The 25,664-nt window shown below is 49.8% G+C and overlaps 1 protein-coding gene across 1 annotated transcript; it reads right to left on the bottom strand.

Annotated features, from left to right (window-relative positions):
* Window positions 1-5,148: 5,148 nt before the first annotated feature.
* On the bottom strand, window positions 5,149-24,566 carry Tmprss3 (transmembrane serine protease 3). Its single transcript, XM_051186558.1, has 13 exons — window positions 24,549-24,566; window positions 23,373-23,514; window positions 19,916-20,026; window positions 18,939-19,055; window positions 18,445-18,568; window positions 15,937-16,062; window positions 15,278-15,321; window positions 14,775-14,940; window positions 13,911-14,080; window positions 11,940-12,035; window positions 9,898-10,040; window positions 9,104-9,256; window positions 5,149-5,603 (listed from the first exon to the last, which is right to left on the bottom strand). The coding sequence occupies exons 1-13, from the start codon at window positions 24,564-24,566 to the stop codon at window positions 5,586-5,588; spliced, it is 1,428 nt and encodes a 475-aa protein (XP_051042515.1). The 3' UTR covers window positions 5,149-5,585.
* Window positions 24,567-25,664: the final 1,098 nt, after the last annotated feature.

The following is a 25,664-nucleotide window of genomic DNA, read 5'->3' as shown; positions in this document are numbered from 1 at the left end:
ATCTGAACTGTTGTGGGAAAACCCACCCACTGTGGGCAGAACCATTCCCTAGACAAAGGATCCTGAACTGTATCAGTACAAAGGTGGGACTGAGCACACAGAAGCATGCATTCATTTCTCTCTGCCCTTGGTTATGGCTGTTGTGACCAGCTGCCTCAAGTTTCTGCCCTCAGGCCTTCCCCACAATAATGGACTGTAACCTAGAATCATCAGCTGAAATAAACCCTTTTTCTGGTTTTTAGACCTTTCTGTCAGAGTATTTTATCATAGCAATAAAATGAAGCCAGGACATCAACCTTAAATTTTTTTAAGACTGATTTTATTTTTAATGAATCATGTTTGTGTGTTCATGTACACACAAGTGCAGTTGTCCATGGAGGCCAGAGGCATCAGATCACCCTGGACCTGAAGTTACAGACAGTTATGAGCATCAGTGCTGGGAACTGAACTCATGTCCACCCAAAGAGTAGCTCCTGCACACCACCCATGCCTTCTAGGACATCCCAGGTATGCATGAGAGCAAGGAGAGGGATGGTAATGGGTGCAGGAGCTGCATTCTTCACCAGTGATCCTTGGTACAAGGGGAGAGGCAAGGGTCCAAAATGCACCTAAAGGAGACAGCAAGCACAGCTCCCTCCAGTTAGCATCAAAGTGTGAAGGAGAGAGAAAGGAAAGCCAAGAGAGCACAATGGAAAAAGCCAATAATCCACATTCCTGTCACTGAGATACAACCTGTCACTGAGACACAACCTCAGTGCTTAGGGAACAGTCTTGAGACAGAATGACTATGCTCTGCTTGTCATTCTAGAAGAGGAGAAGGGAGGGACAGGGCTGGGAGGGAGGAGGGGATCAGCCCTGTGCTGAAACCTCTCTGCTGTGATAGCTGAGCAATAACCCCTCCTCTGCAGTGATTGTACTCTGGTAGTTCTTATGTGAACTACACCTGGAATGGTATTTCTACATCTACACCACTCAGACAGCCCAGGATATGGCCCAGGTCAAATGGCGATACCCAGAGTCCAGTTTTCTGATATCCACTGATAATGTTTGTACTTTTGAGTGGAGAGATATGGAGAGTTTTAAAGCAAATCACAATGTTAAAAATCTATCTTCAGGTTGTTTATTATTATTTCTAAGTCAGGGTGCTAGAGTGTGAGATGACAACATTCAGGAAAGTTGGTGGTGGTGGCTTGCTCTTATAGAAATCATTCATTCACCCCAACAGAATGTGTGAACATTGGGTAGGTCCTGGGCTCCATGCCAGGGACACAAGCATCAACAGACCAGCTTCATTCCCAATCTCCCAGTTTAGAGCAACAGACAGGCCCACACACAAATGGTGACATTGCCAGGAAGGATAATTGTCCATGTGTACACTCAATGCAGCCAAGTACATACATGCTCATTTTACACATGCACGTTGACATGTATGTTATGAAGGCCATAAAGAAAGATGGGACATAGTGGTTTAAATTAGATATTTGCAGGCATTTGAACACTTGATCCTCAGCTGTCTCCCTTCCTGGAGATAGACTTTGAGATTAAAGGCCTTGTGTCATTTCCTCCCCCCCTCTTTCTCTCTCTCCCTCTCTTCATCCCCCCTCCATCCCCCTCCCTCCCTCCCTCTCTCTCCCTTCCTCCTACATTTGAAGATGTGAGCCCTCAGCTTCTGCTCAGGTTGCCATGCCTACTGTTTCCTGCCATGCCTTTCTCCCTGATAGACTCTTATCCCTCTAGAACCATAATCCAAAATAAACTCTTGCTTCTGTGGGTTGACTCGGGCATGGTACTTTATCACAGCAACAAAAAAGTAAATAACTCAGAGGAGGTTTGTGAATTTCAAGAAAACCTAGTCTACATAAGCACACAGAAGGCATAACTAAGCTAGAAAACACCCCATCTCAGGAAGATGCTGCAGTACAGAAGGCTCATCTCTGCATACTGAGCACACCACAGGCTCTGCTTGGACATAGTTGGTCAGTACTTAACTGCAGCCTGCAGCAAGCTAAGTAAAACTTTCTTTTGTGTGATGTGAGTGTGGGTGAGGCCCGGTGAGGAAGTCTCTGTGAAGAGATTTGAATTGGTGCCATTTAAACATTTCTGCAACAGAGGGCCTGGGCACATGGCTTGGTGGGTGTGGTGGTTTGAATAAAAATGGCCCATAGGCTCATAGAGGGTGGCACTATTGGGCCTGGCAATGGTTGCGCACACCTTTAATGCCAGCACTTGGGAGGCAGAGGCAGGTAGATCTCTGTGAGTTCAGGGCTGGCCTGGTCTATAAAGGATATTCCATGGCAGCCAGGAATGTTACAGAGAACCCTGTCTCGAAAAATTGGGGGTGGGGTGGGGGGAAGAGTGGCACTATTAGGAAGTGTGGCTTTGTTGGAGAAAGTGTGTCATGGGGGGGGCACTTTGAGGTCTCAAATGTTCAAGCCAGGTGTAGTATAACATTCCCTTCCAGCTGCCTGCCGGGACCTAAGGCTTGAAGGGGTTAGGGGAGTGAAGCAGGCTTTGAGGTGAGGCAGGCTTGGGCAGGAAAACAGGACTGAGGAGGGGCAGGAGGAGGGAAATAAAGATGACTCTGCAAGAATGGCTGCCAGGGAGCAGCAGAGCTGTCACAGTAGGAATGCAATGACAAAAAGGTACGCACATCAAAATGTCCAGGGCTCGGACCAGGTAACCACTCTGTACTCATTAGCTGGCTGCTGTCTTATTATCCAAGACCAGAGCCTGTTAGCTCTGTAAGTGACCAGAGAAGAATAAAGTCACAGCAGGCTGGAAAGGTCCTTCTGCCAACCTCACAGCCTCCATGAGGTGGCGGCTACTGAGGAAAACTCACTTCAAGGCTTGCATGTATCACTTGAAAAGTAGCAGTATTTTCAAAGAGAATTTGGCTAAACCCACCTGAAATGAAAATGTCTTCTGTGCTGATCTAAGGTTTCTCTTTCAAAGTTTCAGTTACAAGTCAACTGTTTGTAGCCCAGAGATATTAAATGGGAAATTCCAGAAGTAAACTCCCATCAAGTCTTCAGTTACATACTGTTCTGAGGAGGAGGAAATCTCATGCCTTTCCACTCTATCCCCCCAGGACATAAATCATGCCTTTGTCCAGTGTATCCATACTGTTTATGCTACCCATGCACACTTGTCAGTTAATAGTTACTTCATTAATTGGATGGGGTCTTGGTAGAGCAATGAGTGTATCAAATGATTCTTTTACTTCGTAACTGTTATAGGTATAGAAAAGAAAGATATTACAAGTTTGTAGCTAGGTGTCAAGACAAATTACCCTTCAGAGGAGGCTTACTAAGATAGTTAAGGCAGCAGGCAGGGTTCTGAACAGAGGGGCCTCCAGTTTCAAAGCTCAGGGGGAGTTTCTGGCTCTTAGAGGTTAGGGGATGAGGATTTCATACCACACCAGTGACCTAGCCTGAGTTTAGGAATCAGGCAAGAAGGCTCTAGATATGAGGGTGAAGTTTTAGGTATAGCATCGGGAGCCTGAAGCTGCCTCTGGATGCAAGAGGAGAGAAAAGGACTTCCAGGCCACTATAGTAGTTCTCACCTGTCGGCTCTCACCTGGAGTGAGAAAGGCTGCAAGGGACATGGCTTGACTTCTCCATGGTTGCCACATCTGCTTTCTCTATTATCCTTGCTAGTTAATGTCAAAGCCAAAGTCATCAGAGAGGATGGAGCCTTAGTTGAGAAAATGTCTCTGTAAGATCTGGCTATAAGCAGTACCCCTGCCCTCCTACCCTACCTATCCCACGGCCTCTGCATCAGCTCCTGCCTCCAGGTTCCTACCCTGTTTGAGTTCTTTCCCTCACTGCCTTTGATGATGAACTTTTATATGGAAGTGTGAGTGAAATAAATCCTTCCCAAGTTGCTTGTGGTCATGCTGTTTCACACAGCAATAGTATCCCTTACTAAGACATCTACCTTTTTAAGATTTATTTTTGTTTATTTAGGTATATGTGTGCCTGGTACCCTTGCAGGCCAGAAGAAGGTGTCAGACACCCTGTCCCTGGAGTTACAGACAGGCAGTTGTGAGCTGGGAACAGAACTCAGTCCCCTGCAAGAGCAGCCACTGCTCTTAACTGCTGAACTATCTACGCAGCACCCACATCTGGTTTGTTCAAGCCACAGCATCTAAGGTCTGCCATCAATAAAGACTTCTGCCAGGGCACAGCAGAGAGAAACCCTATAACACTTCATTGAAGCATGGTAAAATACTTAGAAGGCAGGAAGTCACTTGCACTCAGTATTAATCACCTTATGTTTTTTATAAGTGCTCTTCCTGTGACTAACAGATAAATTGCACCACAGGGATGTGTGCATAGTGAACAGAACCATTAGTATAAGAGTTCAGAGTTACCCGAAGATTGGGCACCCACAGTGGGACTTGGGACATTTATTCTAACCATAGAAATCTGAGCAGTGGCTCTGATCTGGACAGGGCTGAGCCCAAGCACAATGGCTGTGTGGCAGCTTTGGTGGTGTCCCCCCTTCCAGTGCCCCCCACACACACACACACAAACACACACATATTTTTTTTGTTGCAGCCACAAAGCAACTGATTCATATTCTGAAGACTTAATCTGTGAAAAGCTCAGATGACCAATGGCTATATCCTATGTAACTCTTCTCTGTTACTGGGTAATATGGAGACCATAAGATTGTGGACCACACAGTAGAGACCCAGCTGTAGTATAATAGCAGAGTGCATGGAGGGATGAGGCAGCCCTTAGTGACTTGGGACCTTCTAGTCAACTTGCTTTTAGTGTCTTCTGGTGTCTTCACCAGACCTGTGTCACTTACTCTGCTCATGAGTCCCATAATGCAATATGGGCTACTTCTATTGTGCTGAGAAACCTGTTCTAACAGTAAAATGCAAACTCCTGGCATGTGCAGGATGGTCTTTGGATGTAAGCCCATGATCTCAGTTTCTGAAAGCCATCACAACTCACCCACTCAAGCCCAAGGACAAGCCACACTGAGAGAAGGGGCACCTTCCAGAAGCAAGGGCTAGCAATTCATCAAGCACCAAATATTGTGAGGAAATAGTGGAACAAAGTCTTAGGCTGAATCATTCACAAGCCAAGTTCCCCAACTCCTGAAATGAGCTGTTGGGAGTAGAGGTTTGGATTGAGAACTGAAGCCCAGGATAGAATGAGTAGGTAACTACATCTGTAACAATCCAAACTAGCAGCTCCTGACCTCGTGTCTGCACCAGCTGGTGTTGGTGGTTTTGCATAAGAGGTTGCCTTTGCTGGCAGTGGCTCTGAGGGGAAAATCTAGGAGGATGGCAGGAAAGGGGGCCACTTAATGTGCATGGATAGGGGTGCTTCTGTCCTTATGAAGCACAGAAAGTCCCAAGGTCATTTCATCCCCACACCCAAGGGCTTTAGCAGCAGGAAGCTCCAAGTATCAAGGGTAGGAAAGGTGCTCTTCCCACTGGCTCTGCCTTAGTGCTATGGGCAGAGCACTAAATGCTGGTTCTCCCATCCACCATGCCCACACAGGAGTCCAGGGGAGGCTTGGGCTGCGTCCACCCTTGGAAGCTTGGGTGCTGGCTTGTCTCCCGTTCTTCAAGTCTTCAGGTCTCTCTGAAAGAAAAGATATTGTAACTTGGACATTGTAACTCTGTGGGCACCTAGATTTTCCATTAAAAGTTATCGATGGCCACTGTGGAGGGCTGGGTCTCTGAGGATGCTGCCAGCTCAGGATGGCTCCCACTCAGAAAAGCCTCTGTACTTTTTGTCTGCCAAAGATTGTCCCCAGACTACTAGGTTCTAGGTCTCAGCTGCATGTTCCTAAGGCCTAATATAAGACAGAACAATTTTGTTTTTCCCTAACTGGATAGAGAAACGTGGGCGGGTGGGGGGGATGAAAATGATGGAGTGGGGACCACTGGGGCTGACTGGGGCTGACAAGGGGACAGTGCTGCCAGGTGACAGGACTCCTGGAAGGAACTCTAGTGAGACAAGTCAAACCTGGGAATCTTCCTCCAGAAGGGAGGGGCTTCAGGCTCTTCCCTGAACTACTTGGAAAGAGATTGGAAGAAGATGTGTCTGGCAGGTCCTCAGTGGTCAGAGGCAGCTGATGACTCAGAAAGCCTAGCCAGCCACCATAGGGAAACCCCTCAGAGAACAGACACTTCCCCATTGCCGGGGAGCCTGCGTACACCAACCTTCCTAAAATGATGTTTGTGAAGATCACCTGATTCCTGCGGGAAGAGGATCCTGGGAGATCTTCAGTTTTAGCAAACAGCCAAGGAAGGGTTTGTGCACCCCAACTTTGCTGTCTGTATAGCCCTCCAGACAGAGTCACGCTGAGGTCCTGGTCTGAGTTGGCTGTGTCCTTACTAACTTGGGAGCCCTTGCTTTCCAAGATCCCCATCTAGTGTGAAGAAGGTTGTAGGACCCATGCAATATAGAGGGCATCCTGTCCAGGACCCCATTGCTGTCATGGCTCCCCAGCCTGCGCCTGGCTGCCCCATATCCCTTAATGGGGAAGCATGGGGGGAGGGGGGCTTCTTTGCTTTGTAACCTCTGGTGGTTTAGACTTTCAGAAGAGGCTTGGTCACGTGGGACCTGTGTTCCAAGTAGCAGCCACAGAAGGCACACTTGCTTTCTGAGGCTCCTGGATCACTTGCCACACCTCCCACATACACATACACATGGCCTGTCCCATCCCAGTCTCGTCGCAGTCACAGTGGCCTCTGCACAAGGAACCCATCTGCCTGCTCAAATGCCCATTTTATATCTAGCAAAGGGAACACAAGTGTTGGCTAAATTCTGTACTGTGGTAATAAATGCATAGTGCCAGAAGACTGCTCCAGCTGGTGACTTCCGGCCGACCTGTGAATAGAAGCCAGGCATACACTGGGCCAGCCCTATGGACTCCATCATGCACAGAAGATGGAGGCAAGGCTGCAGAAATGACTAATGATGCTGACACCTGAACAAGCCCAGGTGTCACCTGCCACTACCCCGCCCACTCCAACATTCTTTAAATGAAGAAGCAGAGGGCTGGGGTTTAGCTCAGTGGCGGAACCCCACCTAGTACACACAAGACCTTGCATTCAGTCCTCAGTACTAAAAAAGAAAGAGAAAATCGGGCAGTAGTGGCACACACCTTTAGTCCCAGCCCTCAGAAGGTAGAGGCAAGTAGATCTCTGTGAGTTCAAGGCCAGGCTGGTCTACAGAGTGAGCTCCAGGACAACTAGGGCTGCACAGAGAAACCCTGTCTCAAAAAAAAAAAAAGGAGGAGAAGAAGGAAGAAGAGAAAGCTTTCATTAAAGCAATAATGAAGAAATAATAATTAGTGCTGGAGAGATGGCTCAGAGGTTAAAAGCACTGGCTACTCTTTGTAGAGGACTTGGGTTTTATTTGCAGTACCTACATGGCAACTCACAACTGTCTGTAACTCCAGTCTCAAGAGATCTGATACCCTCTTCTGACCTCCTTGGGTATCAAGCACACACAGGGTACACAGGTATACATGCAGACAAAACACCCACACACATAAAATAAAAATAAAATTTACAAAAGAAAAGAAGCAGGAATTAATGCCTGATTGATGCTAAAGTAGTTATTGAAGGTATCTTTTCTTAGTCAATTGCTTCAAATGACAGTAACTCTTTTCAAAGGTCTTTGAAGTGGCTCAGTGGTTAGGCACACACTACTCTATATTGCAGAGGACTTTGGTTTGCTTCCCAGAACCCATATCAGACAGTTTGCAACAGCCTGTAACTCTAGTTCCAGGGGACTCTGACCTCCTCTTCTGACTTTTGAAGATACTGTGCTCTCTCTCTCTCTCTCTCTCTCTCTCTCTCTCTCTCTCTCTCTCTCTCACACACACACACACACACACACACACACACACAATTAAAAAATTAAAATAAGATCTTAAGTAAATAATAATTGTTTTAAAAGTTCTGTGGGGCAGCTCAGTGGTAGAGTACCTGCCTAGCATGCCTGAGGCCCTGGATTTGAACCCCAGAATCCCATTAACCAAGTATATTGGTACTTCTCAGCACTTGGTATATCTCAGCACTTGAGAGGTAGAGACAGGAGAATCAGAAGTCCAAGGTCATCCTCAGCTACACAATGAGTTAGAGACCAATCTGAGTTTCATAAGACCCTGTGTCAGACAACACACACACACACACACACACACACACACACACAAGCATGCACACACACAGACACACACAGTATATACAAGGCCTTGGAAGCCCACAGCTTATTGGGGCGTGACTGGAGGGCAAGAAGACACATGGCTTTCCTTTAGGATGATCAGAAAGTTTTGGGAACTAATGCCATGGGATTGTTGTCTTTTGAAAGTTTGTCTATGTTATATATAAATTTCACCTCTATCATGTCAGGAGAAAATGTCTTTGAAACTGGACTAGGGGATGGTATGAGGCCAACCTGCAATAAAGTTAGTAAATATTTGCCAAATGGTTAGTCCCTGGCTGGGCCTTGCCTTCCTGCAGTCCCTTCCACTTGAAGGGAGGGGACTCATGGACATCTAGCTCTCATCACAGTAAAGGCCTGTGTCTATCAGAACATATTTTTTGCCTGGTTCCCAGTGAGTCTCAGTTCTTTGGTGGCCCAGGGTTCCCTTGTTTTCCTCTTGCTGAACAGGGGTCTCTATAGGCCTGTCTTGCTTTCCCCTCCCTGAAACAAAGCTACCCAGGCCCCTCTTGCTTAAGAACTCTATTCTGCTCTGGCTGACAGCAAAGTATCAACTTCATAGGGGCATTTGGGGGCCCCTTCACCTGGCTCTACCTCATCTAGAAATCAACCCACCCACCCTCTGCTCCATGCACACATGGCATCCTAACCCCACCCCCACTCCAAGGGGACACCTCATTCACTGTTTCCCTGCTGAGTCAAGCAAGTCCATTCTTCCTGTCCCTCCCCCATGTGCCTGGATCACACCTGTGGGTTTAGCTGTGCTCTAGGGCTGATTCCCCACAACCACCAAATCATTGCAGAATCAACATCCTTTCCATTCCCTCCTGGGTCCCCAGGGCAGAGCTGTGGTCACACTGGAGCAGGAGAGTCTCATCAACCTCCAACTAGGGCACTCCACCCACCTCCAACTGCTCATGAATCCAATCCAAGAAGGAGGTGATGCGGGTGTAGACTCCAGGCTTGTTCACCTCAGCACAGCCAATTCCAAAGCTTGTTGCACCCACCAGCTTCCACAGTCTCCTCTCCTGGCACACCAGGGGCCCGCCACTGTCTCCCTGGAGAGCAGACGTAGGCAAAGGTCAAGGGGATTGAGCAGCTACACTGTGCTGCTGGCACAGACTTTCCTTTCACATTGCAAGCTGGTGACACCAAGCACACACCTCTCCCCATACACTTGTAAATGTACTCTGCTGTTGTTCAGAGGTGGCTCCTTGCCTGTGTGGGAAAGTTTTCCTCCAGCTGTGTCTCTCCACAGGTCCCAAACACTAAACTGGGAAGGTCAAGGGTGACCCATGTAGCCCCTGGGGCTGGAAGAGGAAGGGTCTGGGCAAGACAGAACTAACTCACTGTGTCCACAGGTGGTACTGAGTCTCACCCAATGCTGCTTTTGGAAGCCCAGGCCCATCAGCTCACACCTGTTTGCTGCTCTGGTTGTCCCCCTACACACTCAGAATCAGGCTGGAGAGGATTAAGGAAGGTAACTCCCCATGCCCTGGAAGACTGGAAGCCTGGGTAAACACAGGCTGGGCCACCAGGAAAGCCAGAGATATCTTAAGCAAATCTCTTCCTTGTGCCATGTAAATTTGCTTTTTGTTCAGTCACGGGGTAGCTGGCAGTGGCCTGTCCCATGGGCTGGGTCACTGTACTGGCCTCTTGCCTGCTACCATGGCCCCCAAAGTAACTGGCAACCCTTTACCTGGCAGCTGTCCACACCGCCCTTCAGATAGCCTGCACAGAGCATGGATGGGGAGATGATGCCACCGTAGACATCCCTGTGGTTGCAGATCTTGTTTGAAATTAAAGGGACAGCCGCATGGTTCAGGACAGGGGAGGCGTCACCTGCCTCAAAGTAATGAGGAAATGTGCAGTGAGGAGTCTAGCTTAGAAAACAGAAAGACAGAGACAGGGGGGAAGGGGGGGGCGGGGGCGAGGGACATGTCACCTGACACAGCAATGATAGCAAACAGCAGGCTGTCATGGAGCACCTGGGGCCCAAAGTGTCCCTGCTGAGCGGGTTGTGTGTCCCCACCTCTTAATTAGGGCCATTTATTCCCCTAAGAGGCTCAACGCGGAAGAGGAGAAGAGCAGCAGGAAAGAGTAGACAAATGTTTCTTCCCATAGCCAAGGCAAGCCCTTGACCCACCCAAGTCAATCCACATTGCCAAAGGGAAACTGAGGCTCCCGAAGGCCTCACATATCTGGACAGAGGTGTACGTGGTCAGCAGAAATGTATCCCCTCCAAATAGAGGTGTGGGTGCCGGACCTGTGGCAATGCCACAGGCAGGCATTCCAGCACACAGGCGGGAGATAGCCTCCACAATGCGGGTAGACTCATGAAAACTACCAGGACTTAGCAAAGACTCAGGCAACATCAGAGGAGTAGGACTTAGCATCAGATCAGCCTATTGGCCTTGATGATGAGGATGAGGCCACCAGCCCAGGAGAGTAGGAGCAAAGGTAAGGAGACACTTGTCATTGGAGCCACCCGAGGAGCCAGACTGCCCACACTAGTGACCCCTGAGACTGGCTGTAACTGGAAGGCAATAAACACAAGCTGAACATTGAATCCCAGAGTGTGAGAGGCTGAGGCTGCAAGGTTGCTGTGAAGTTCGTGGCTAGCTTGGGCTACACGGTGAGTTCCTGGACAGCCTGGGCTAGAGTGAAACCCTGAATGAATGTCCCCTAAGGAAAACACTAAACTTCCTGCATGGGTTGAATTATAGCACCCCTCTTAATTTGTCTGCCTGTAACTGAGACCCGTGACCCTCTTTGGAACAGCCTCTGCAGAGGCTGCTGAAGTACTATCTCAAGGCCAGGTCATCTTGCATGTAGGGCAGGCTCTAAATCCAACAACTGATGTCATGGAGATGGGATCAAGAGACTGATGAGATAGGTCAGTCGGTAAAGTTGTTGGTTCAACACCCAGAACCCACACAGGCAGTGGGGGCGCAGCAAAACAACGCAAACTCAGTCATGTAGATGGGAGCGAAGCAGCAGCCAGCCAAGGAACCTAAGAATGGTTAGAGGCACCAGATGCTGGGGAGACGCTGGGACAAACCCCACCTCAGGCCTGCGGACACCTTGACCTCAGACTTTAGAACTGTGAGAGGGCTTACATCTGCACTTCTGAGCCTTTTGAACCATCCAGGCCAGGATAGTTTGCTACAGTTGCAAGTGACAGCAGGCTGGCCTGAGCCGATAAAATGCATGGAGGAAAGCCATTGCTGGGAACCTTGAGTCTCCAGACCATGCCAGCACTCTAAGTTGATGCAAGGGACACAAATGTCCCTGGCAACTATGTGACTGTGACTACCAGTATTACCACTACCAGTGCAGTGGAGGCTCCTGGACAGCGCCTTCTATCCCATGCTCACAGGAGAAAATAGAATACCTTGCCAGCACTCACAGACATTGGTTCTTTACTCTGTGTCCCTGCATGCTGGGTAAAACTTGGGGGGTCATCAAGGTGTGCTTCATACACTTGCCTTGCAGACTGAGAGGAGCAGGAAGGAGGGGTGTGTGAAGGCCTCTCCATAGAAATGCACACTTCTCCCTCATAGCCCGTTTGTCTCCAGAGAAGCCCCACAGCGTCACACTGTCCAAAGTGACCTACATTGCTCAGCAGACTGCTGTTGTGAGTAGGTGGTCCGCACTAACCCTGAGCTCCAAGCATCCTGAGGGGACATCACACAGAACATTGGAGGGGCCCTCCCCAGCCTCTGGCTTCAGACTACTGACCTCCATCCTCTGTGGCCCCCCATCCTGATGTCCAGCACAGTTTCCCATCAGGAAAGTTCTCTTCAGAGTTGGGCAGACAGACAGGCTGGATGGTCTCTGTTAGAAAGGGACCAAGTATATGAAATCCCTGAAGCCACTGTCCCCAGAAATCAACTGACTTTATGTTTAGGTCTCTGAACCCATCTCCTAGGGAGGGGTTGGGCCTTGGTCATTGACATCAGCTAGCTCAGGGCAGAGGACCCACCCACTCATCCCCCAGAGTCTATAAAACTTGAGTGTAGACTAGAATGTGGTGTGAGTCCAGAATCCAGCAGCAAACCCTGGCTGTAAAAACCTGGACAGTAGAGAGTTTAGGCTCGTGGACCATGTGACCACATGTTATCATTGTTGCCGGAACCATGGGAGTTGTAAAAAAAAAAAAAAAAAAAAAGCGGGGGGTGGGGGTGGGGGGAGGAGGGACTGGTGGATTGGTGATAGAATTTTATTGCTCAAATGTGCATTGAGTCACACTTGGCCCTTGGGCCAGAGTGGCCACTCCTGTGTATACACAGGACACCACACTGGGGATGTTCCTGATGTCCCTGGTGTTTGTTCTGACAGCAGGCTGGTCAGCACCTAGGATGTGCCACTGAGACCCTGGCAAAGCCCAGGGCTTTCATATGAGCAGCACTCGAGATGCCATGCCCATTCCTCACGGTGATAATAGAAAGGTGGGGAGGGCCTGGGCATTAGTTGTGCACGCCTTTAATCCCTGCACTCAGGAGGCAAAGGCAGGCAGATCTCTGTGAGTTCAGGACAGCTAGGACTACATAAAGAAACCCTGTCTCAAAAAGGTGTGGAGGGGCCACATGTTTGGCTCTTTAGCCAAGTACAGCAACAGAAGACAGCTCCTCTCTCTAGAATCAAATACTACCAAAAATAGTTGGCAAGCAGCAGCTCTTAACCCCACCCAGCAGTCTTTCTCCCTCTGCACTAGAAAGCACACAGGTTCACTGCAGAGAAGGGGGTTCCACCTTGGAAACAGCTCTGCCTGCCCTCTAGCATGTTTATCCTTGCTGGACTCTCACTGATGGAGCCAGTGTTCTGTGCCTACGCTGTGCGGGTTTCTATAACAGCCAGAGGGCTGAGCTTCGAACTCAGTCCCTGTCACTGGAGGTGATAAGAATCTGAGAGAAGAAGGGGAGGGATTGGTTCTAAGAACACCCAGGGAGCTAAAGATTCCTAGAACCTTCCAGACACTGAGGAAGAGGGAGGTTCCTGCCAAGTTCTCAAGCTGCCCCAGTCTGGGACCCTGCCAGAGGCTCTATGTAACAAACACTAAGATGGGAACATGCTGTCTGCTATGGGTCCCTAAGGGCATGTGACTCTCTTCTACCACCTAAAGGCACAAGGTAGCCTGGCCTAGAGACTCTCTTACATTCAGTTGGCACCAGACCAAGAGACCAGAGTAGAACCAGGAAGCCTGTAAGATAAAATTAGCACTAGAGTCTCCTTGGAAACCAACAAGCCAAATCTAAAGACTGAAATCTTATGAGATGGCTCAGTCTCCTAACATGCTCAGATTGAAGGCATATAACTTGGGCTGGGAAGAATGCTCAGCTGACAAAGTGCTTGCCACACAGCCGTGAAGACCTGAGTTTGATCTCTGAAACCCTTGTAAAAAGCCAGATGTAATGGCTTGAGCCTCTTACCCAGTGCTGGGGAGACAAGAGACCGAAGGGTCCCTGGGCTTATTGGCCAGTCAGCCTATTAGGTGACTCTAGACCAATGAGACCCTGCTCCCCACAAAAACACACACACACAACTTTAATGAGCAAAGAGTGCACTGGTGTCAACACCCAGCTGAATCAAGCATTGGAACTTTCTGGCAAGGGTAGTAAAGCAACCATCATAATGATGCTGCAACAAGCAACCACCAATTCTCTTCAAACAAATTAAAAGCAACTGTCTGGCACAGACGCTTAGACATACCGTCAAAAGTGAGTGGCTCAGCCAGCTTCATGAGGGCGATGTCATTGCCTAGCCGCTTTGGCTTGTACTTGCTATGGTAGATGATTTTCTCCACCAGATGGGAGGGCACAGGACTGTCCATCAGGGACACAAGACCCACCTGGATGGTCCAGGACTTGGGATGGTACAGGCTGAAATTCATAGAGAGGCAGAGCTCAGGACAGACCCAGCCATGCTGGGTCCCAAGAGCCCAGGGAGATGGTGAGAGATGTCACCAGGTAGGAGATGGCTCCATGCCCTGCACATCTATGCCCCACACTGACCACATTCCCAAGTCCTGCAGGAACACAGACCCACACTCAGTGTACACCCTAGACAAGCCATTCTCTCCACACCATCCAAGAGATGCATTTAAGGCTGGATGCTGCTTTGCTCCCTGCAGAAGGTGTCCAGGTCTTTCTCCACTGACCAAAGCAGGAGTTTAAAAGAATCAGCACTGGGCCTGGGGTGTTCTCTCTGACTTCCTTGCCATCTAAACTCCTTACAGACCCAGCTTGGTGGGGGCTCAGTGTTCTCTGGGTGCCCTGAACTTCTACTTCATGGTACCCTGCTACAGGAAGACCTGGGACCCTGATTTTTCCACCCCAATCTTCCTTCCTCCTCTTTCTGCCTTCTCTGTGCCAGCCCAGCTCATGTCACTCCCAGACACAGAGACAGATCCTCTGCGAGGAAGGCAGGCATTCACACCTACATGTGGCTTTATGGTGCCTGGCTTCCTAACTCCCTAACCTGCACTCACCCCCAGACCATCCCATCTCCCTCTGACCCAGGACCAGATAAGGCTCTGGGAAGAGCAGATCCACAGCGGCAGGCCTGGACACTCACTCGTAAACACAGTGTGCAGCAGTGACAATCCACAGAGGGGTGATGATGGAGCCCCCACATAGGTGGTAGCCCTGGAACTGGAGGCTGACCTGCCAGGGCCACTGGGCGAGCGCCGACATGTTTCCACCCACAATGCGGAAGCTGTAGCCAGTTCTCAGGCCACAGGCTACAGAAGGAGAAGAGGGGCTTATGGGTAATGCTGTCAGCACCCTAAACCTCCTACCTAGCAATATCCCTGTCCCCAACCCCGCAGGAGAGGGTCAGGCACACATGGAGTCAGGCACACAAATGACTCAGAGGTATGCCAGATTTGTGGGGGGCAGTGGGAAGGGCTGTTGTAGAGAACAGACATGCTTGCTCTGCTCATCAATGGCATCTTGGTGCCTAGCCCCACACTGGCATCTAGAAAAAGGGATCTTGAGCTGTTCCCAAGGGGAGGACATGACTCCACAACGACGGCTTCCATGTGGCTCCCTACCTATTTAGACACTTAGGATACTTACCTGAGCACTTCAAGGTGACCACATGACCTGAGGCACAGCCTTCCCTAGAGTGGAAAGAACAGTTCATGGACGGGCCAACAAGCAGCTGTTTTCAGAGCAGGGGTCACACGCATCTAACCTGGGGGCCTGGGTATCTGGAGGAAAGCCTAGACTGAAGACCACCTATGCGGTTTTCTCCCTGCTTCAGCCTGGGCCCCAGTGGGGAGATGTCTCAGATCTGGGCACCTGACTGTTGCTAAGGGAACCTGGTTTGTCTTTGTGAGAGTTTCAGGGTGGTGGCTTGGGGGGCGGGCAGCCGGTAAGTGGTGAGTATAAAAGCACTTTGTAAAGGGTGCAATCTAACTTCCTTGTCCCTTCCCTGCTTATTTGCTTACACACACACACACACACACACACACACACACACACACACACACACACTCCTGCCTGTCACTGGGTGTCACTGTTGCTCTTCTCCTGCCCTCCCTTCCCTCCCTTGACACAACCATACTTTCCAAGGTTGGGCGTTCACCCCTGCACCCCTGCTTATGTACCACCATTCTAACCATAGCAGTGAGTTCCACCCTTGCTCATGGAGATGACATCCTTTCCTCTCATGGAGTGCACCACATCTTCACAAACCCAGTGTAGACAGCAATAGCACCTATCCAGCCCCTTACCTCACGTACACAGAGTGGTGCAACGTGGTCACCTTGTCATCTGGCAAGAGGTGATTGATGGACACAAAGTCGCCCTGGAACTGCTCCTCAAGTGCATCCACTCTGAGGTGGTCTGAGTTTACATAGCTGCAGGCACATTGGAAACCCAGACCCAACTGTCACTGGTGACACTGAAATATCAGTCACCCACACACACACTCACCAGGTTACAAGCATCACACTTTGGGGACCTTATTGGGTCCTTCCCAGACCATCAAAGCCTTCGTTCTGTTAAGGAAATGCATACGCCTTAGCCAGGCTTTCCAGGCTGGCTATGACCTGGACACATGCTTGCTGACCCACAGTCCACAGCCTGGCCTGCCCACCCACCCAGCCCAGCCACAAAGATACTTCCTGCCACAGTTAGGTAGTCCCCACCCACCCGACTCCGATGCACTTGGTTTGGCTGGAGCCAAGCCTCAGGGGAGGCAGCCAGATGTCTAGTTCCTGAGGGCCAGGAGTTGGGGAATATGAGCGCCTGTCCCACTTTGTCTAGCACTCTCGTGGAAGGCAGCAACTCAACTCAAGGACCCTGGGACCCTGAGCAAATGAGCTCAGGAGACGGGCAATATATCCCATGGTGCAGAAGAGAGATTTAAAGAGACCAGAACAGGGCAGAATAGCTCAACACATACCCAGAAATAGACAAGAAGAAAGTGCAGGGTCCCAAAGGATGGTAGGGGAGCAAAGTAGACTGCAGGTGGCTGACTTCTCACTAACCTGGCAGTTTGTCACACAGGGTGCCATCCAATTGCTGTTAAGTCCCACAGAGGCCCACGTAAGTACAGTGGCAGTGTTCAGCCAAGCATGGGCTTGAAGGAAATGCCATCAAGAGTTTTTTAGGCATTTCCTCCCAGGGGAGGCTGCAGTAGGCTGCCTTGGTGTGAAGGAGCCGGCTTTTACTGGGATGTCAGGTCATGGGGAAGATGGCAGGATGATGAGCTAGGGGCTCATGAAATGCAGAAAGAGCCTAAATGTCACAAGTAGAACCCACAGATCACCTCAGAGCAGCAGCCACCCCCCACCACAGCCATGATGACACCCTAGTGACCACTGAGTCCCCTTGGCCTTCTCAGGTAGAGGCTGACATTGTCCATTCTAAGGGACAAGATGAGGCAAGTCTCCCAAGAATGCCCTGAATCTGCACCAAGATTCAAGCCAACTAGCTTCACTGTCTAGTTTTGATTTGGGGTTTTGGTTCGTTTGCTTGCTTGTCTGCTGCTATTCCACACATAAGAGATAGATATAGTAGTAGAGGAGAGGAAGCTACTAAGGAGAGAGGAGGGAAGATAAACACAAACACAGATTGAAGTCAGAGAGACTGGGGCAATGCGGTAGGGTATGTGTTCATGGTACCGAGAAAGTGGTACAGAGAGAGGGAGGAATAGGAACTAAAATGGAATTTAGAACAGGAGATGCCTGCCCTGTCAAGTGGTTCCAATGTGTCTGAAGGCCTGAGGTCCCTAGTCAGGCTCCACAAGGCATACAGAGGACCTGAGCATAGTGTTCCAGGCAATATGGCAAAGGCCAGGGATTTGGAAGGGGAACATATTCCAGAAGAAAAGAAGAGAAATGAGAAAGAAGTTAATGAAGGAAACAGAGCTATCTGATAGGGAAAATGTGGCTGTTTTGGTGTGTGTGTGAGAGAGAGAGAGAAAAGGAGGGAAGAGACTCCCAACTCTGAAGATGGAAAGACCCCATCTTAGATAGTCTCCTAAGGCTAAGGGTGTTTTTGAACAACAGCATCCTCTGGGGCTCTTGAGGATGCATGTTCAGACATGGATGTGACCAGCACCAGTGTGTAACACTGTCCCAACATCTACCCTTTAAGCTCCAAAACACCAAGCCAGAATATTTTATTTTACAACTCATAAGTCCCGAGCTTACATACTGTTTGCTTTCTGTTACTGGTTTTCTTTTTTTATGGTTTACATGTTTTGTTAGCCTGTCTTGTTTGTTTGTTTGTTTGTTTTGTCTGTTGGTTGGTTGGTTTGGTTTGATTGATTGGTTGGGTTGTTTGACAGGAACTCACTATTTAGCTCAAGCTGGTTCCAAACTCTGCATGTAGCCCAGGCTGGTCAAGAACACACGTTGTTCCTGCCTCTGCCTCCACAGTGCAGAGATTACATGTGTACCACCATGCCTGGTTGTTGTTGCAATGTTGGAACAAAACCTATGACTTTGTATATACTAGGTCAGTGCTCTACCAGCTGAGCCCCAGACCCCAAGAATTTCAACGCTTTTGCATCTAAGGTCCTGGCCCTGGCCTTGCCCTGGGAACTCCCTTTACACACAATTTTCTGTGTGACTCGGAGTCTCCTGGCTGCTCCCTGTGAAGGAAGACAGGGCTAAGTGCCACAAGGTTGTCATAAGAATGAAGTGTGACATGTTAATGCATCTGGAGAGCTCCTACTGTCCAATAGCAGTCTGCCCCCATCCTGTCACCCCCGCCATTTGGCCTTGACTCACCTGGGAAACCCCAGCTGGGCACAGGCAACCTTGGCATAGTGGCTTTTCCAGTCATCAGAGCACATGGTCCTCCAGGCAGCGGCCGAGAACACCTGGAGCACTGCTCTTTGGCCACTCACCCGCACTGGCCAGGCATGGGGAGAAGGGCAGTGAGGACCAGTGCAGGCTGAGGCCAGGCAGAGGCTGGCGACAGCCCCATTCACTCCACACACCACCTCTTCCAGCCTGACCTGCTCCCATCCATAACCATTCCCCATAAGATGCTGCAGTTCCCATGGCCTGCACCCTGAGACCCCCCACACTCAGAACCTGTCTAGTCCCCCAAATGAACGCTAACACACATAACAGTCCTCCCAGAACCTAGCTGAGGACATCCCAGCTGAGGACAGGTGGCAACAACAGCTACGCCTTAGATCCAGCTCACAGGTGGGAAGGGCAAGTCCTGGGTTGTGGTCACTCTCTATGACTTCTTTCAGTGAACGGGAGCTACTCACCGCATCGGTACTCATCCTCCCCTTCCTTGCAGTCAGAGACCCCATCACATCGAGCTGTCAGTTCAATGCACTTGAAAGATGAACGGCACCTGTATTTCCCAGAGCAGTCGAAGTGGACTGGGAAGGGAGGGGAGGGAGACTGCTAGCGAGCGGCCCCTTCAGTGTGCGGCACTCAGAACTGCACACCTGCCAGGTGGCCTTGAACTTGCCCATCAATAATGAAACCTGCAATGAAATTACATCCCTGACAGCAGCCTGTTTCTTTCATCCCCGTTTCTGGCCTGAACTCCAAGGGGCACCCACAGTTCCGCTGCCTCTGGGAAGCCCAGATCAGGGTGTATTCAGACTCTAAGGGTTCAAAGTCAAGAGTAAAACTGCATGGCTGTGGTCAACACACCCAACTGACCCAGCAGGAGCCTCAGCTGAGACCTTTCAACCACCTTGCTTCCTCTAACTCTGGGCCCAAAGCCAATAAACAGTGGAACATTCAGCTGAGCAAGAGGCAAACTATGCTGCTCTGTGCTCAGTTACTTGGAGGAGAAAAAGAGAAACTATATACTCTAAGAGATCCCCTTCCTCCCTATGACCCACTTTCTCAAAAGCCCCACATACCTCCCTATAAAAATAGCCAGGGTGCGTGGTATGGCTTGAATGGAAATCTTTGTCTGTTCAACCCCAGCCTCCCCCTTCCCAACCCAGAGTCCTGTTTCATCAGCTACCTTTGAGTAATTCTAACTGTGCAGGTGCCCTGGTGGCAGAGCCCAGAGCATGGCCAGCAGCCCCTGCCTGTTCCCACACTGGCTTGACATTCAAGCAAGCAAATAAAACCCATCACCGTCAAACCAAAAAGACACCAGCCCCCAGTAATTAAGGCCAGGCAACAGCAAGTACAGGTGGCGTGCAGGTGGGGCCACTCATGCAAGTTTAAATGCCAAAGCAGGTATTCGAGAGCCTACTAAATAATGGACGGTACTCACTGCCCAGGCCGATGGCCAGCGCCAGTATCAAGGCAATGATCCCAATGACGATGATCGGAAAAAACTTCAAGGGCAGCAGGGACAAGATCTGTGCAGCCACTGCGTCTGCATCTGAGAACCAAAGGAGTGAGGAGTGGGGGAGCGTTGTCTTTGAGTGACATAAAACTTAAAGTTTAGTCATTGTGTCCTCTGTTCGGTCTGCACAGAAAAAGCAGCAACCCAAAGACAGCTGACTTCATTGGATAAGTGGCCATATTGTCTAGGTCAGTCTTGCCCTCCCAGCTATGGCCCAGCTCTCTGCCCCAGCTTAGGAGACATTGTTGTGGGTTGAAAAGTATCCTCCAAAGGACCCTTTGACACCCTAACCCCCAGCAGCCAAGAGTGGGATCTTATTTGATGGTCACAGAGAGCACCATGTCAGATGAGGTCCTTAAAGAAGGCTCTACTCTTCTATGCCTGGCCTCCTCAGGAAGGGGGAGATTCCAACAGACTGGGACATGCATAGAAGAAAGACAATGAGAGACAAGGGGAACAGACAGCCATGTGAAGATGATGAAGGCCAGGGACAGAGTGGCATGTCCACAATTCAAGGAGTCCCAAAGGCTGTTGGTCAAAGGTCACTATCTGCACAAGGCCTGGAGGGTCCTGTGTGTATGTATGGGAACAAGGTCTTACTGACATCAGGGCTTTCATGTTTCCAGCCCCCAAAAAGGATACAAGGAGACTCTGTTGACTGAGCCATCCAGCTGTGACATGTTGTCCCAGTAGCCCCAGGGGAACAGCTGAAGGAAGTTCAGGGTCCCAAGGATGTGTTCAGAGAGGGTTACTGTGACATGGAGATTGTATGCCTTGTGCTTGAAGCAAGGAGGGCGCTGGGCTCTCTCAAATTATCCCAAGCTGGCCTTCCCCACAGAGTCACCCTCAGCCTTTGTTCCTGGCCATGTTCCACATGTGGGCAGAGGCCACTGTATAGGCAGCATCTTCCCCAGAGTGGGGCTGTTCAGTATCACACTCACTGTCCAATTTAGTACATTTCATGTCCTCTTCTAGATTACAGCTGCCACAGCTTTGCTTGCAGCTCCTAAAGACCGGGGTTCCTGGGCTCTGGATTCTTCAGCTCTCATGGGAACTACACACTTATGAAAATACCCACTGGGGATGGGGCTGGCAGTGACAAGGTTGATGAGGCTACCTGTTGTGCAGGGAGTGGCAAATCCCTGTCCTTGACCCAGGAACTTTTCATGGCTTCTGGCTGCATCATCTATGAACTCTGGGCAGGCTGACCTGTTAGCTTGCAAGTAAGGTGAACACTCACACCCAAGTTGCCCTGCAGAGGTACAGCATCTCCACCCCTCCTCCCTGGTATGGCTTGGACACTCTTGGTTTTGATGGTTAAGTTTCTATCAACTCAACACAAGCCAGGATCATCTGGGAAAGAAGAACCTCCATTGAGAAAATGCCTTCATCAGATTGGCCTTTGGGCATAGAGAGAGTGTTTTCTTGATTAATGTTGGACACAGAGAGCCCAGCTCATTGTGTGTGTGGTGCCACCTTGGGGCAGTGTTGGTTCTGGATGACAAAAGAAAGTGGGCTGAAGAAACTTGTAAGCAGCACCCTCCATGGCCTCTGCTTCAGTTCCTGCCTCCAGGTTCCTGCCCTGCTTGAGTTCCTGTCCTGACTTCCCTGGATGATGGACCATGAGCTGCCAAGCTGGTATAAACCTTCCCTCCCTGAGTTGCTTTGGCCATGATGTTATCACAGCAATAGAAACTAATTAGGACACTAGGGATGGCGAGCAAGATGCATCTCTCTGGAGCAGCCCCGCAAAGGACAGACAAGCAGGAAAACCTCCCAACCTCCCTGGAAATGAACAAACGAAAACTGGACCTAAATTCATCCTGACATCACAATGACTTTGCTGGTACCATACCCACTGGTGCTCACATTACACAGCACAGCAGGATGCATTTCAGTCCCCTTTGTTAGTATTTAGGCATCTGTTCTGACCTGCCCATGGGGTTCTGGCAGGATACTTGCTACATTTTCTCTTAAAAGGGCACTGCTTACCACCAACCACCAACCACCTTCTTCCCCCCCCTCCCCTCCCCCTTCTTCCTTCCCCCTCCCCCTCTCCCTCTCTCTCCCCTTTTCCCTCCCCCTCCCTTCTGCCTGTCTCTCTCTGCCTCTCTCTGTCTCTCTCTCTGTCTCTCCCCCCCCACTCTTTTCTGCTGCCCCTTTTCCCAGAAACCATCTTCCCCTTCCCCTCTCCTTTCCCCATTCCCTTTCCCCTAATTAAAAAAAAAATTAAATTAAAAAAAAAAACCCTCTAGGTGATCTCTGTCTAATGGCATCTTTCTCTCTCAAGCCACTTTATAAATTACAACAACACCCTTTGTGTGAGATTGGAAATGTATCTACATGGCTTAAAGCAGATGGAGTTTTTGACCCAGTAATGTCACCTCTAGGAATGTATCCTAAAAGTTGTCTGTCTCCACACACCCTGTGGAGGGTGCCATTCCTGAAAATGGCAAACAGGAAGCAGCCTGAACAGCCAGCAAAAGGGCAGCAGGAACCCCTCAGCACCGCTGTGGGAGGAATGGGGTGGAGCTCCTAGGGGTCTTTTCTGAACCCATTCCCCCTACCCTGTCCTTCAGACTCCCTCAGCATGTGGGATGCAGGTTGTTCAGAGCTGCAGCATGAACGGGCCAAGTCCCCACCCTCGCCCAGCCCAGGGGTCATGGCTCTCACTGCCTCTGAGCAGGACTCTCCAGACCTTTGAGCCACAAGCACAAAGACCCCATAGGAACAGGCATCCGAGGGAAAACAAATGCCTCACCTAGTAGGCATGTGACTCAAGAAACTGACTTTCCTTCTTTTGGTGGCTACAGGGCTCATTTTAGCCAGACACTTAGCTTTCTGTGGCATACAGCTTGCCTGAGTTTTCAAGAAGGGCTGTGGTGACTGTTTCTAAGGACTCCCTGTAGAGCTCAGTTTTCCTAGCCAGCATTTGACCTCTTTCTGAGTAAACCCAAGCCAATGTGGAGCTTGGGTCTCTGGAAACTGCCAAGAGAAGAAAACAAAACAAACAAAAACCACTGCCTCCAGGGAGTTAGCAACTGCCCCTAACAAGGGGGCTCCTCTTGAGCACCCCACAACTGCAAGATCAGGAAAGGGAGGTGTCCTGCTACTAATGTGAAAATACCCAAGGAAAGCGGGAAACATAGCAAAGTCACAGAGTACCTGTCTAGTTCAATTCCCAATACAGGAAAGAAGGAAGGGGAAGGGAAGAGAGAAAGAGAGACTATACAAGGAGATCCACACACACACACAGAGAGAGAGAGAGAGAGAGAGAGAGAGAGAGAGAGAGAGAGGGAGAGGGAGAGAGACAGACAGACAGACAGACACTTGACCATATTCACCACTTCTGCAAAAGGCCCACATCACAAAGTCCACCTACCTGGTACCACAGGACTTATTTTCAAATCATCCAAGCCGAAGAGAGATCGGAAGGAGAAGGGGGCTTCGGCTGCCGGAGGATCATTTTCTCCCATGGTGACTATCTCAGGGCCTCTGATGTTGGCTTCCGGCTCCACCTCCACCTGCTTAGCCAGGGGTGAGCCGGATTGGTCCCTGTGGGAAGTGTGGGCACCAGGGGCGCCTCTGTCCCATTTTAAATCCTTTCAGTCAGACTTGAAGCCCACTCCCTGTGGGTTTGTCCCAAACACCCATCTACTGAGAGCACAACTTTCCCTGAACTTCTAGGGTTGACAAAGGAGCAGAATTTTAACTCCTCTCCAATAACCAGGATGGCATCCTCGGCATAGCCAATCTTAAAACCAGTCAAGTAACACTTTTACAGATAAGCCCCTCTGCCACCAGAAGCCACTGTGCCGCTCTTTAGAAGACTGTGACTACCTGTTTTCTAAGGCTGTTCTCCCCTGTTCTTCAACATTTTGTTTTTCCTCCTAGCCATAGGATTTACTTGTCATAGACGTAAGATGTTCTGCTCCTCAGTGTTTGTGTCCCCAAATGTAGGTAGCACCAGAGAAAGGGCACAGTCATGCCGTTAGTAGCTTCCACAAACAGCCCTTTCCTGGCTCGTGCAGGCATGACCTGATTAAAAATGAAAGTATCCGAACCCTGGGGACCCAGGCCACCCAGCCAAGTGAGGAGTGGCTGGGAGCCTCTGCCTCAGGCCAAACCCACACAGGACTCTGTTTCCTACAGTAGAGGCTTTCCAGAGAGGGTTGAGCAAGCATGGAGGGTGCTCCCCAGTGAGTCCCAGGTCAGTCTTCCTAACTGCACAATCAGGGTATTGAGAATTCTGCTTCCATCAAAGCTGGGACCCACAGAGGCCCCCTGAAGGCTGTGAGCACCAGTGAATTTATGTCTGCCTCTTTCCTAGCTACCTGTTGTGTCTGTTCACATTCCAAATAGAGCTATGCACCATTTACAACTAACCTTGTTCTCACATTATCTTTAAACTCTAAAGCTTTCTGGAAAAATCAGTCCTGGGAGAGTATCTCCTCCCAAGCAGGCCTGGATTGGCAGGACCCACCTGGGTAAGGTGAGAAGTTACTTAGAGTGCATCCTCAAAGCACCTTCCAGCCCCCCGCCCAACCCACTTACTTACTATTTCTGAAGCCGCCATCATTTGGAGCAGTGATAATTTCCTTTTTCATTATAAACGTGAGAGGGAGAGTCAGCAGCTGGCAAAGGACAGTACAGGAGGAAAATATTTTCAGAGCCACTCAGCCTTGTCGACTCTGTCACTGAGGCCAGCGGCATCACCGAGGCGCCTCTGTAACACAATCTGGATGTGGTTATCAGGTGGCTCTGGTGGGATGGCATCAGAGATGGGGGGAACAGCTTGCAAATGAGCAGAGCCAGAAAGGCAGGAGTGTCACAGAAGAATATAGGGCCCAAGGACACTCCTTGCATTAAGATGACCAAAGGGGCCACACCCAGAGCCAAGCAGACAGCCCCACAGGAGGGCAGATTAGCACTTTGTGGGGCAGTGCCATCCACCCAGGTTACTGAGCCTTGGGTTTAGTCCTCCAACTGTTCTGAGGACAAAGAGACAGAGACTAGACCATTTGCCCAAATATTTCTTGACGTCATTGTTTTTAAATAGATGAGTAACACTCCATTGTGTAAATGTACCACAATTTCCTTATCTGTTTTTTGGTTGAGGGACAGCTAGGTTTGTTTCTAGTTTCTGGCTGTTATGCATAAAGCTGCAATGAACTTTAAACTTGAAATGCCATGTTTGGTTGATCTCCATGCGAGGCCTGCTCTCCTCTGAATAGAAATGGAGGAAGAGTGGGTGGGGGAGGGGAGAGACTAAGAGGAGAGGGTGGAGGGGAAATAATGGTCAGGTTGTAAAATAAATAAATAGAGACTGCCAGGCAGTGGTGGCACCTTTAATCCCAGCACGTGGGAGGTAGAAGCAGGTGGATCTCTGTGAGTTCCAGGCCAGTCTATACTACAAAGTGAGGCCTGGGATAGCCAGGGCTATTACACAGGAAAAACCTTGCCTCAAAACAACCATTAAAAAAAGACAGACTTACCTGTGACTACTCTCCCAGTCCCAAGATGAACATTTATTGAGATGGTGATAGCACACTTGACTCTTAAAACTTTCTTTTCTTTCTCCTAATCTTAGACAGTCTTCTAGAATGTTCTGGCATAATCCCCACAGTGACCAGGGCCATGAAGGGCTGATTGTGAACCTAAGTGGTTGCACACA

Source organism: Phodopus roborovskii, unplaced genomic scaffold (assembly GCF_943737965.1).
Source record: "Phodopus roborovskii unplaced genomic scaffold, PHOROB, whole genome shotgun sequence".
NCBI classification, from domain to species: domain Eukaryota; kingdom Metazoa; phylum Chordata; class Mammalia; order Rodentia; family Cricetidae; genus Phodopus; species Phodopus roborovskii.
The sequence above is the reverse complement of the archived record's forward strand: the minus strand, read 5'-3'. Positions and strand labels throughout refer to the sequence as shown.

Excerpts from the sequence above, each read along its gene's own strand:
- Tmprss3 (XM_051186558.1), bottom strand. Across the intron at positions 15,322-15,936 it reads CACCACTCTGTGTACGTGAG|GGAAGGCTGTGCCTCAGGTC; the intron begins GTAAGGGGCTGG and ends TTTCCACTCTAG. Across the intron at positions 14,941-15,277 it reads GGTCACCTTGAAGTGCTCAG|CCTGTGGCCTGAGAACTGGC; the intron begins GTAAGTATCCTA and ends CTCCTTCTGTAG.